Source organism: Nerophis lumbriciformis, linkage group LG09, assembly GCF_033978685.3.
Source record: "Nerophis lumbriciformis linkage group LG09, RoL_Nlum_v2.1, whole genome shotgun sequence".
NCBI classification, from domain to species: Eukaryota; Metazoa; Chordata; class Actinopteri; order Syngnathiformes; family Syngnathidae; genus Nerophis; species Nerophis lumbriciformis.
The window spans coordinates 38,965,914-38,979,527 of NC_084556.2; the positions used below are offsets into that span (position 1 = coordinate 38,965,914).

At 43.6% G+C, this 13,614-nt stretch overlaps 1 protein-coding gene across 1 annotated transcript in view; it reads left to right on the forward strand.

Annotated features, from left to right (window-relative positions):
• Positions 1 to 13,614, forward strand: part of b3gat1b (beta-1,3-glucuronyltransferase 1 (glucuronosyltransferase P) b) — a 52,772-nt gene that overhangs the window by 21,839 nt on the left and 17,319 nt on the right. Inside the window, exon 2 of the mRNA XM_061961825.2 lies at positions 1,143 to 1,276. Within this exon, the coding sequence (XP_061817809.1) occupies positions 1,168 to 1,276 (109 nt within the window). The 5' untranslated portion in view covers positions 1,143 to 1,167. The remainder of the gene's footprint in view (positions 1 to 1,142; positions 1,277 to 13,614) is intronic.

Sequence of the window (13,614 nt, forward strand, 5' to 3'; positions counted from 1 at the left end):
ACAACAACAACTAAGCTTTTAGTTTCTGTTATGAAAATCATTACAATATTTATTACTAGGACTTAACGTGAGGTTAGTTTATTTGCACAACCAGGTCGTCGTAGTTATAGTTAGGCATAGCAACCACAAAATAACACAAACTAATGCTATCTATTGTCCTTTCACGTTTAGTTCTGCTCTCAAACACTACTAATATAGTAGAGAATAAACTCGATTGCATCAAAGGAAGCTTCTCACACATATCAAATGTCCAAACAAACATTTTACAAAGTGATCGCTGCAGACAAAAGCGGTCCGATTGTATTCCACAAGATGATGAAAGTGATATTTCTAAGAGCCATTTCCTTTTGACTCACTTTAGTTTTTCCCCTGAGTTAATTACCTTTATGAGCCACTTCTTTGGAACTCTATTTGAACGACTGGAAAACCCAAGAACAGAATAGCAATCTCTACACTCACTCTCACATTTTTTAAAGCCAAACTCAAGCTGGTTGATGACCATTATGTGAATTAAGCCGCAAAGAAGAAAAACAGACGTGACATCAAACGCAATACCATCGACCTGGTGGCCCTCCCTGCGGCCCTTCGGGGCAGGGGCACCATTTGGCGACCCCTCCGCCAGTCCTACCTCGGTTTTGGACTCTTTTTTTTACGCCTTTGTCAGCCTAGTAATGTCTGGAATCTGTGGTTTAGGGGGGACTGTCCTTTCATGATCCCTTATGATAGTTTGGCCCGTGTTATTACAGTATATACCTGTGTTTGTTTCGATTTCAGCGCTTCTTCCTTGCTTGTTTTTCACTTCCTGTTGGAGCGGTGATCCTGTACACCTGGTGATTGGTCTCTGGAGGGAAGACCAATTAGTTAGGCTCATAGATGGCATCTGCCTGCTCGCAAATGCTGTTTCATTGTGCCTCAAATCTTCTGTATGCTATAGGGTTATTTCGAGACACATAAGTTCCTGCACGACCTATATTATTTCCTACTGCCTGATACCTTAGTTAATGACCTTCTTATCTGCACTTCACCTACTGTCTCCGCATCCGGGGGTCACGCCAACAGCCGAATTGCGCCACCGTAACAATAATATCTGAAAAGTATTTTTCACAGCCTTTGTGTGATATTTGGTTTTGCTTCCTTTGCAGGTAGTGACCAGGGTCTATTGCAGAGATGTCTAAAAGTCAACACGTTTTTGCCGGTCTGTTGATCCTATTGCCGTGGGTATTGCTCCTCAATGTTTGGTACTTCGGCCCCGTCTATCTGCAAATTAGACAAAAAGGTAAGAAAACTATTTTTAATTCGTAGTAACAAGTCACCTATCAAAACCCTTTTTAACTGCATTTTAGACATCAAGTCATAGATGGCAGTGAACTTCCTACATTTCCAAAAGCGGTTTTAGTTATAAGTCCTGAAGTCCAGAAAGAGAAACATTTTCCAAAATTACAACACTTTGAACCAATAGTTATTATCCATCCACCCATCCATTTTCTACCGCTTGTCCCTCTTATTTTTTTTGTACATCCATTTTAAAAATATGTTTTATATTATTTTTTTATACTACCTAAAAGTTTAGTTATTCTCCAGTGTGTGTGCATGTTTTATTTGTTATTATTATTATTTTTGTTACTGGTGTAAAGCAACTAGCCTGTGCATGAACAGTGCTGCATCAATAAAATTTGCGTTGGCCCTGCGATGAGGTGGCGACTTGTCCAGACTGAACCGCCCAAATGCAGCTGGGATAGGCTCCAGCACCCCCGCGACCCCAAAAGGGACAAGCGGTAGAAAATGTCTAGAAAGATGATCATACTTGCCAACCCTCCCGAATTTTCCGGGAGACTCCCGAAATTCAGCGCCCCTCCCGAAAACCTCCCGGGACAAATATTCTCCCGAAAATCTCCCCCTCCAGCTCCATGCGGACCTGAGTGAGGACAGCCTTTTTTCATGACGGGAGGACAACAGGGTGACAAGAACTAAATCATCCAGACTAGAGATACAGTAAATTGTATTATTATGTTTATTTTACCTAAAAACAAATATATTTATTAATTTAAAAAAAAACAAAAAAAAACATTTTTTATTTTGCTAAAAACATCAAAATTAATTGTATTTTTATTTGTATTTTTTCGTGACTCCTTATTACATCCAGCCATAGAATTATACATTAAAATAAACATATTTGAAATAATTGATTTTAAATTATCATAATAATTCATTTAAAATGACCATATTTAATTATTAAAATAATTGCTTGTTTATCAACAACTTTAGCATTTTATTCATTACATTTTGAAACTCTCAGAAGCCAAGTTGTTATATTCCTTAATATCTATTTATGCAAGTTTGAAGTATCAATTATCTAAACACAGTTTTGTTTGCATATTTTCAGGATGTAGACATATATATATATATATATATATATATATATATATATATATATATATATATATATATATATATATATATATACAGAGGTGGGTAGAGTAGCCAGAAATTGTACTCAAGTAAGAGTACTGTTACTTTAGAGATTTAGTACTCAAGTAAAAGTAAGGAGTAGTCACCCAAATATTTACTTGAGTAAAAGTAAAAAGTATGTTGTGAAAAAACTACTCAAGTACTGAGTAACTGATGAGTAACATACACACATATCATATATATATATATATATATATATATACACATTTATATATATATATATATATATATATATATATACATATATATATATATATATATATATATATATATATATATATATATATGTATGTATATATATATATATATATATATATATATATATATATATATATATACAGTATATAATTTATATTTATTTATTTTGCCGTTTTTGTTTACATGTTAAAGGTGTTTTAATGAATATACATGCATGTTTAACACATATGGATTCCTTTCTTTCATGAAGACAAGAATATAAGTTGGTGTATTACCTGATTCTGATGACTTGCATTGATTGGAATCAGACAGTAGTGCTGATAGCGTCCACGTTTTCAAATGGAGGAGAAAAAAGTTCCTCCTTTCTGTCTAATACCACATGAAAGTGGTTGATTTTTGGCATCTTATTTGTCCAGCTTCCATATTCGTTTTTAAACACTTTACAAGAAATACATTGGCGGCAAACTCCGTAGCTTGCTAGCTTGTTTGCGCTGGCTTTCGGAGACTCTTGTTTTGAAAGCGCAAGCGCGATGGAGCGGCACTTTTATTGTGAAGACAGGAACTGTGCAGTCAGTCTTTAGGCTTTTGACGGGATGTACGGTTGAAATAAAAGGGTCTTTTTTCCTTCACACTTTTGATTGATTGATTGAAACTTTTATTAGTAGATTGCACAGTACAGTATATATTCCGTACAATTGACCACTAAATGGTAACACCCCAATAAGTTTTTCAACTTGTTTAAGTCAGGTCATGTGACCGCCTGGCTCTGTTTGATTGGTCCAACGTCACCAGTGACTGCATCTGATTGGTGGAACGGAGTGAACGTCACCAGTGACTGTATTTGTTGAAACGCAGGCACTATGAAGGTCTGTCTGACAGACCAAAACAAACAAAGCGTGCATTAACAGATCGATAAAAAATAGTAGCAAGTAGCGAGCTGAATGTAGATAAAAGTAGCGGAGTAAAAGTAGCGTTTCTTCTCTATAAATATACTCAAGTAAAAGTAAAAGTATGTTGCAATAAAACTACTCTTAGAAGTACAATTTATCCCAAAAGTTACTCAAGTAGATGTAACGGAGTAAATGTAGCGCGTTACTACCCACCTCTGTATATATATATATATATATATATATATATATATATATATATATATATATATATATATATATATATATATATATATATATATATATATATATATGTATGAAATACTTGACTTGGTGAATTCTAGTTGTCAATATACTCCTCCCCTCTTAACCACGCCCCCAACCACGCCCCGCCCCACCCCCGACCACGCCCCCACCCCCCACCTCCCGAAATTGGAGGTCTCAAGGTTGGCAAGTATGAAGATGATTGATTAAAAACCTGAAAATAGACAAGAAAACGGTGAGTTTAAAACTGGGCACTGGTGCAGACTGTAATGCAATGTCAGTCAAAACATTTAATGCACTGGATGTGAGAAGCAAACTCATAGCAAGAAAAAGCAAATGTGTTGCTTTCTTTGTACAGAAAACAGCCTGGCTGGGAAAAAACAAACCCTTGAACACAAGGGCCAAAAGTATAACATCGATTTTGAAATCACACACTTGTGTCAAACTTAGATTAATGGAAAGAATGCATCAAATATTAAAAGAAAATGACATCTTCAATGCTACGTGAGTCTTTTCCATAGTGGGGCCCTGGCATAAACTCTCTATGGCTGCGGTCGTTTTAAGGCCACAACAATTAAGTGGGGGCCACATGATTATGGCAACCAGTCACTTCAGTAGCTGGTCATCAACGTGACAGAATATAGGACCTACTTTCTGTCAAAAAGTGATGACGTCGTATAAATTTATTACCAAAAATAACAACAATGTATAAATGCTGAGTAGGTGACCACGCTTTCATTTCTGATTATGATTTGACATGTGTCATAGATATGCCAACTAGTCAGTGACTGTCAATATGTACAAAACCCAAAACCAGTGAAGTTGGCACGTTGTATAAATCGTAAATAAAAACAGAATACAATGTTTTTCAAATCCTTTTCAACCTATAGTCAATTGACTAGACTGCAAAGACAAGTTATTTAACGTTCGGACTGGAAAACTTTGCAATTTTTTTTGCAAATATTAGCTCATTTGAAATTTGATGCCTGCAACATGTTTCAAAAAAGGTGGCATAAGTGGCAAAAAAGACTGAGAAAGTTGAGGAATGCTCACCAAACACTTATTTGAAAATCCCACAGGTGTACAGGCTAATTGGGAACAGGTGGGTGCCATGATTGGGTATAAAAGCAGCTTCCATGAAATGCCCAGTCATTCATAAACAAGGATGGGGCGAGGGTCACCACTTTGTGAACAAATGCGTGAGCAAATTGTCGAACAGTTTAAGAACAACATTTCTCAACGAGCTATTGCAAGGAATTTAGGGATTTTACTATCTACGGTCTGTAATATCATCAAAAGGTCCAGAGAATCTGAAGAAATCACTGCACGTAAGCGGCAAGGCCTGAAAACCAACATTGGATGCCCCTTTGATCCCTCAGGCGGTACTGCATCAAAAACCGACATCAGTGTGTAAAGGATATCACCACATGGGCTCAGGAACACTTCAGAAAACCACTGTCAGTAACTGCAGTTCGTTGCTACATCTGTAAGTGCAAGTTAGCCAAAAAGCTCTCTCCCGGTTGTAGCTTGTCCAGAACGCGGCAGCACGACTTTTAACAGGGACCAGGAAACGCGAGCATATAACCCCAATTTTTGAGACTTAATACTGGCTCCCTGTTCATTTTAGAATTTATTTAAAAATGTTGCTGTTTGGTTTTAAAGCTTTGCATGGACTGGCAGCTCATTATATCTCGGACCTCATCCAAATGTACACTGCTCCCACAGTGGAGTGTTTTAAGTCTCGTCTTAAGACCCACTTTAATTCTCTGGCTTTTAACACTACGTGAGTTGTGTGGTCCTCTGTGTCTATGTCTCCCGAGGCGGGAGACATAGTCTTCCCAACGTGTCCTGGGTCTTCCCCTTGGCCTCCTGCCGGTCGGACGTGCCCAAAACACCTCCCTAGGGAGGCGTCCGGTTGGCATCCTGACCAGATGCCCGAACCACCTCATCTGGCTCCTCTCGATGTGGAGGAGCAGCGGCTTTACTTTGAGCTCCTCCCGGATGACAGAGCTTCTCACCCTATCTCTAAGGGAGAGCCCCGCCACCCGACGGAGGAAACTCATTTCGGCCGCTTGTACCCGAGATCTTGTCCTTTTGGTCATAACCCAAAGCTCATGACCATAGGTGAGGATGGGAACGTAGATCGACCGATAAATTGAAAACTTTGCCTTCCAGCTCAGCTCCTTCTTCACCACAGCGGATCGATACAGCGTCCGCATTACTGAAGACGCCGCATCGATCCGCCTGTCGATCTCACGATCCACTCTTCCCCCACTCGTGAGCAAGACCCCTAGGTACTTGAACTCCTCCACTTGGGGCAAGATCTCCTCCCCAACTTGGAGATGGCACTCCACCCTTTGCCGGGCGAGAACCATGGACTCGGACTTGGAGGTGCTGATTCTCATCCCAGTCGCTTCACAGTCAGCTGCGAACCGATCCAGTGAGAGCTGAAGATCCTGGCCAGTTGAAGCCTTCAGGACCACATCATCTGCAAAAAGCAGAGACCTAATCCTGCAGCCACCAAACCGGATCCCCTCAACGCCCTGACTGCGCCTAGAAATTCTGTCCATAACAGTTATGAACAGAATCGGTGACAAAGGGCAGCCTTGGCGTAGTCCAACCCTCACTGGAAACGGGTCCGACTTACTGCCGGCAATGCGGACCAAGCTCTGACACTGATCATACAGGGAGCGGACCGCCACAATCAGACAGTCCGATACCCCATACTCTCTGAGCACGCCCCACAGGACTTCCCGGGGTACACGGTCGAATGCCTTCTCCAAGTCCACAAATCCCATGTAGACTGGTTGGGCAAACTCCCAAGCACCCTCAAGGACCCTATTGAGAGTATAGAGCTGGTCTACCATTCCACGACCAGAACGAAAACCACACTGTTCCTCCTGGATCCGAGGTTTGACTATCCGGCGTAACCTCCTCTCCAGTACACCTGAATAGACCTTACCGGGAAGGCTGAGGAGTGTGATCCCACGAGAGTTGGAACACACCCTCCCGTTCCCCTTCTTAAAGAGAGAGACCACCACCCCGGTCTGCCGATCCAGAGGTACCACCCCCGATGTCCACGCGATGTTGCAGAGTCTTGTCAACCAAGACAGCCCCACAGCATCCAGAGCCTTAAGGAACTCCGGGTGGATCTCATCCACCCCCGGGGCCTTGCCACCGAGGAGCTTTTTAACTACCTCGGCAACCTCAGCCCCAGAAATAGGAGAGCCCACCACAGATTCCCCAGGCACTGCTTCCTCATAGGAAGATGTGTTGGTGGGATTGAGGAGGTCTTCCCCAAACTCCTCCCATGTCCGGGTTTTTGCCTCCGCAGCCGATGAAGCCTCACTTCGCTTGGCCTGTCGGTACCTGTCCGCTGTCTCTGGAGTCCCATGAGCCAAAAGGACCCGATGGACTCTTTTTCAGCTTGACGGCATCCCTCACTGCTGGTGTCCACCAGCGGGTTCTAGGATTACCGCTACGACAGGCACCAACCACCTTGCGGCCACAGCTCCAATCAGCCGCCTCGACAACAGAGGCACGGAACATGGTCCACTCGGACTCAATATCCAGTGCCTCCCTCGTGACATGTTCAAAGTTCTTCCGGAGGTGGGAATTGGAACTCTCTCTGACAGGAGACTCTGCTAGACGTTCCCAGCAGACCCTCACAATGCGTTTGGGCCTGCCAGGTCTGTCCGGCATCCTCCCCCACCATTGGAGCCAGCTCACTACCAGGTGGTGATCGGTAGAAAGCTCTGCCCCTCTCTTCATACGAGTGTCCAAAACATGAGGCCACAAATCCGATGACACAACTACAAAGTCAATCATGGAACTGTGGCCGAGTGTGTCCTGGTGCCAAGTGCACTTATGGACACCCTTATGTTTGAACATTGGGTTTGTTATGGACAATCCGTGATGAGCACACTCCAGTACTCCCTCAAGGGAATCCAAAAAGAGTGGGTACTCTGAGCTGCTGTTTGGTGCATAAGCACAAACAACATCCCCATACCCCCACCCGAAGGCGGAGGGAAGCTACCCTCTCGTCTACTGGGTTAAAGTCCAACGTGCAGGCTTTGAGCCGGGGGGGAAACAAGAATTGCCACCCCAGTCCGTCGCCTCTCATTGCCTGCAACGCCAGAGTGGAAAAGAGTCCATCCCCTCTCGAGAGAACTGGTTCCAGAGCCCTTGCTGTGCGTCGAAGTGAGTCCGACTATATCTAGCCGGGACTTCTCCACTTAGCGCACCAGCTCAGGCTCCTTCCCTCCCAGTGAGGTGACGTTCCACGTCCCAAGAGCTAGCTTATGTAGCCGAGGATCGTACCGCCAAGTGTCCAGCCTTCGACTTCCGCCCAGCTCACACTGCACCCGACCTCTATGACCCCCCCCATGAGTGGTGAGCCCATTGGAGGGGGTACCCACATTGCCTCTTCGGGCTGAGCCCGGCCGGGCCCCATGGAGACAGGCCCGGCCACCAGGCGCTCGCCATCATGCCCCACCTCCGGGCCTGGCTCCAGAGGGGAGCCCCGGTGACCTGCGTCCGATGGTAGAAATGGCTTTACAACTCGAGTCTGCTGCACAATTAGCATAGCAGGCCCCTCCCATGTACACTTTACGGTGCTGGCTAAGACAGTGGCCCTAGACGCTAAGCTTCCTGAAAACCCCTCCCCTAATGTGGACTTTGAGCTGCTCATCGACCTGGCCGTGTGACCTGTCATTCAACATCTGGGGCTTTTGCCCCTCAGCTTGCATGATGACATCACGATGGAGCTCAAGCCTTACCCTAAATTTTTAACCTGGTGGTGGCAAGGAAGAAACATTTTGGCCTGTGTCCCTGTATCGACCTGCGGCAGGCTTACAGAGCGGTCATCCCCGACAAATACTCTCTTACCACATCAGATAAGCTGTCTGCTAAGTTCCACGGCTCTACAGTCTTCTCCAAGCTGAACCTCCGCCAAGGCTACTTGCAGGTTCTCCTCATACTTGCCAACCTTGAGACCTCCAAATTCGGGAGATTTGGTGGGGGGCAGGGAGCGTGGTTGGGAGGAGTATATTTATAGCTAGAATTCACTGAAATTCAAGTATTTCTTGTATATATATATATATATATATATATATATATATATATATATATATATATATATATATATATATATATATATATATATATATATATATAAATAGAATAAATACTTAACTTTCAGTGAATTCTAGCTAAAAATAAATATGTATTTTATTATATATATAAATATAAATAAAATAAATACTTGAATTACAGTGTTCATTTATTTACACATATACACACATAACACTCCTCTCTACTAAAAATGTTATGATCCGCTGCCCGGATCATATTTTTGTTTACGTTTTCGAGGCACTTGTGTTTTTTGTTAGTTTTGGACTCCTTGAGTGCCTGTTTGTACACCTGAGTTTGTTGCCATGGCTGCTTATTGTTTTCACTTACCGTGTGTGTTCCCGACGCGCACCTGTTTGTCATCACTGACATTATTATTTAAGCCTGCTTTCCCTGTCCGTCTGTCTTGCTTCCTAGTTTGTTTCCATACAACAGATGACGACTTTTGTTTCCTGCTAAAGGCTCTGTTTACCTTCTAGCTCCCACGCTAGCTCCTTTTGTTTCTGCCTTAAGTGCTTTGAGCACGTTTTTGTATATTCCAGTATAATTTATTTCTTAAATAAATAATTTCTCACCTGCACGCTGTGTCCGAAGCCCGATCTGCATTCCTGGGAGAACGGAACCCCGCATCACCATGCGCCCCGGTCGTCACACATTGTTGTATTTGAAAGTGCAATGCTTTGCAGCCAGTAGCACAGCCTTTGAAGGAGCATAGGTATGTGCAGTGTAATATTCTGGGTTGGAGTCAACAACCAGGCGAGGTAATGAAGTTACGTCTCTGGGTGCAATACAACGTAAATCGTTGGCCAATATAGTTATATTAGTATATATCTGTATCATGAATCAATTTAAGTGTACCCCGACTTAAACAAGTTGAAAAACGTATTCGGGTGTTACCATTGAGTGGTCAATTGTACGGAATATGTACTTCACTGTGCAATCTACTAATAAAAGTTTCAATCTATCAAAAAACCAAAAAGTAACCACAGAACACTATAGTGTTCTGTGGTTACTTTTTAAACCGTTGGCCAACCAAAAAGTAACTTTTTGGTTGACCAACGGTTTACGTTGTATTGCGCACTCTGACGGCAAGTGTGGGAGTCGGTTCTGAAGTATGAAGTAAAGAGCGGACGTGACGACAGGCTGTCCTCACTCAGGTCCGCACGGACCTGGAGGGGGCGTGCCTTAAAGTCCGGCTGGAAATCGGGAGAAATTCAGTAGAATGGTTGTCCCGGGAGATTTTCGGGAGAGGCACTGAAATTTGGGAGTCTCCCGGAAAATTCGGGAGGGTTGACAAGTATGGTTCTCCTACACCAAGACAGTCACAAGATCACAGCTTTTGTGACCAATATGGGCATGTTCCAATACACAAGAATGCCCTTTGGCCTTAGCTCCGCCCCCAGCTGTTTTCAAAAAATTATTTCCGCCGTTTTTGCAGGCCTCCCAGGTGTGGTGGTGTACTTGGATGACATTGTGATACACGATGATCACCTCTCCAATGTACTTCAATTTCTTGCTTTACACAACCTTACCTTGAACAGTGAATTGTGTCTTTGCTGCACCTGCCATCGAGTTTGTATAGTTCCGCCTGACCGCTGTCGGTCTTAACCCCCTTCACTCAAATGTGGATGCTGTCTTGCGCCTCCTCGAGCCCTCCTCCCCTGCACAACGCTCATCATTTCTGGGCATGACTGCCTTCTACCTCTTTCTTCCCCACTATTCTGACACCACCACACTCTGTGCCCTCCTCAAACAAGATGCGTCTTGGGACTGGACACACACATGCTCAAGTGCTGTCCGTCAGCTTAAGTCACAGCTCACCGCTTACCCCGTACTTGCCCATTTTGATTTACAGTGGCCTAAGTTTGTGACCTGTGACGCCTCCAACACTGCAGTCGGTCGGTGCTGTCCTGTCTCAACTGCACCAGGGGACTGAGCGCCCAGTGGCATTTGTGTCAAGGTCACTCACTACAACAGGACAAAAGTATTTGGTTGGGGAGAGAGAGGCACTGGTATGTGTCTGGCCCTGTGAGAGGTGGCACATGTACCTCTACAGGCGACACTTCACACTTTGAACGGACCATCAGGCCCTCACAGCCCTCCTGATGACAACGGGCTCAGGTCGCAAGCCGCTGTGCTTCTACAGGAGAGTCTCTGGAGAGACTGCAGGCGTATAAATTTACCACCCAGTTTACACCAGGCAGGGACAATGTCGTGGCGGACTTGCTCTCCAGAGCCACACTCAGCACCGTGCCAAACGCCACTAAAGACCCCTCGGAGCCGTGGCTTTCCCTCATGCTGCACGCACTCCTTCAAGCAGCTATGTCACTGCAGGATCTCCAAACAGCACAGCACACCTACGTTTGTTCATCCTAGAGGGCTAGCCAGCAAAATTGCCAGAGGACCTAGCACCTTTCTATCGCATCAAGAGTGACCTCTCCTGTTGGAACAATGTCTGCATGGTACAGGGGCTGTGTACTGTGGTGCCCTACGCCTTAAGGGCACGAGTACTGGCCATGTTGCACAAGGGCCATCTGGCCACAGGCACCGTGCAATACGCCTCAGATTTGCTGTGTTGGACTGGGTCCGGAACCGTCAGGCCCAACGTTCCCACAAGCTGCTCTCCTTTTGGTCCAGGCTACGCCAGATTGCCGAACAACTGGGACCAGCCACCTTTCGCCTTGTTGACGGCTCATGTTGGCACGCCAGCCGCTTGATACGAGTGTTGCTGCCGACACCTATGCTTCCTGTTCCGGTGTCTTACGTTATTCTGTGTGTAGAGTGGCAGCACAGTAACGTTACTGCCGATACAATAAATATACCTACAACGCCAAAGGTAAAATGCGTCTGATGAGAGTTTAATTACATCTCCACCGCAACGCACGAAGCTCATCAGTATTTTTGGTCCAATATGGCTCTTTCAACGTTTTTAGTTGCCGACACACGTGCTAGCTCATGATCGCTCCCACTTCTCCCAGTGTGGTGATTCAGAGTACTACAAGAGGTTCTGCGCTACAGAACCCACTGCGGCTTTTTTCTCTCTTTAAAGTCCGATGATCAAGAACAGAATGTCACACTTTTATTAAAACAAAGTGGATGAAAAATCTACAGTGTACAAACTAGTAATTCATGGAGTGAAAATATTTCTGCAAACACTATTTTGGTGATATTGTGACGAGCTGACGAGCCACGCCTTAGCCTCTTTTACTTTTTACACTCAAGAACGAGAAACTGCACGATTGTGTGCAAATTTAGTGATTTGTATCCAAGTAAATACCAGAGGTGTGGACTCGAGTCACATGACTTGGACTCGAGTCAGACTCGAGTCATGAATTTGATGACTTTAGACTCGACTTGACAAAATGTAAAGAGACTTGCAACTCGACTTAGACTTTAACATCAATGACTTGTGACTTCACTTGGACTTGAGCCTTTTGACTTGACATGACTTGCCACTTTCCCCAAAATCCAAAGCTTAAAAAGTTATTTGGGAGCGCTCCGTATTTTTCATTTTCTTCGTCTGTCTATCAGCGTGTTGTTCCTGTCAGCTGGTGTGCTGTCAGCGTGTGTGCTGTCAGTACAACAGCCAATCAAATTAGATCTACGTTGTTTTCATCACACAGCATTCATCCAATCAAATTGCAGGAGAACCAATGAAGAAGAGTTGTCCAACAACGTGCCAGTGATAAACAATTATGCCAAAGTTGGTTTCGTTCGGGTATAAAAACTACGACTTGGTCAACAAAAAACGAATTGCCGTATGCAAATCACGCAGTTCGAATATTACAGACGGAGACGCAACTACTTCCAACTTCGTTCGACATTTGAAGTTGCACAAAGAAGGGTAAGTTTTGAATGTAAGATAAAGTTTATTGGCTAAGTAACGTGACTTTTATTTTCTGTGTAGTTAAATCAGTGAGGCTGCAAACTCACTGCTAACGTTATAACCATAGACATCTTATAAGTAGACGCAGCATGGAGCGCTACTGCCTACTGGCGCAGACGAGGCGCGGGGCCGCCATCTTGGAGTGGTGATCCGCTCCACTCAGTGCAATTCATTTGGCAGGAACAATGAACTGTCAGCGCATTTCATTCATTTTACCTCACTGAATACCACTGATTTTCACGCGCTTTTTTGTCATACGTGTAGCTATGATAACAGACACATGTTTTGGCGTGTTTTATTATTCATAGTTTGCTTAACAGTAATAGAATATTCTTATACGCTATAAGTGACCAGACGTCCGAGATCAAAACTGGGAATATAATCCCAGAGAAGGGGGAAAAAAACGGTCAGCTATTTTTAAATTGAAGAAACAATATGATTAGGTTATATATACATATACGTGTATCCTACATAAACAATGTATGAATACATTAGATATCTATATATCTTAGGGACTGTATCTCTGTTGCTTCAGCAGCAGAGAGTTTATTCTGTCTTGACACTTTGTATTGATATTTTCTATTACATTCTTCCCTTAAATGATAATGTTTGCAGTGATTGTTTTATATGTATTATTTTATGTAAGTCGCTTTGGATAAAAGCGTCTGCCAAATACTTAAACATATATAAACACCTGAAAGTCTTCATATCAGCTAAAACCACCAATCTGTTTCACTGGATTCAGAATAAAACCAAATTCTGTTTTACCCAACAATGTTA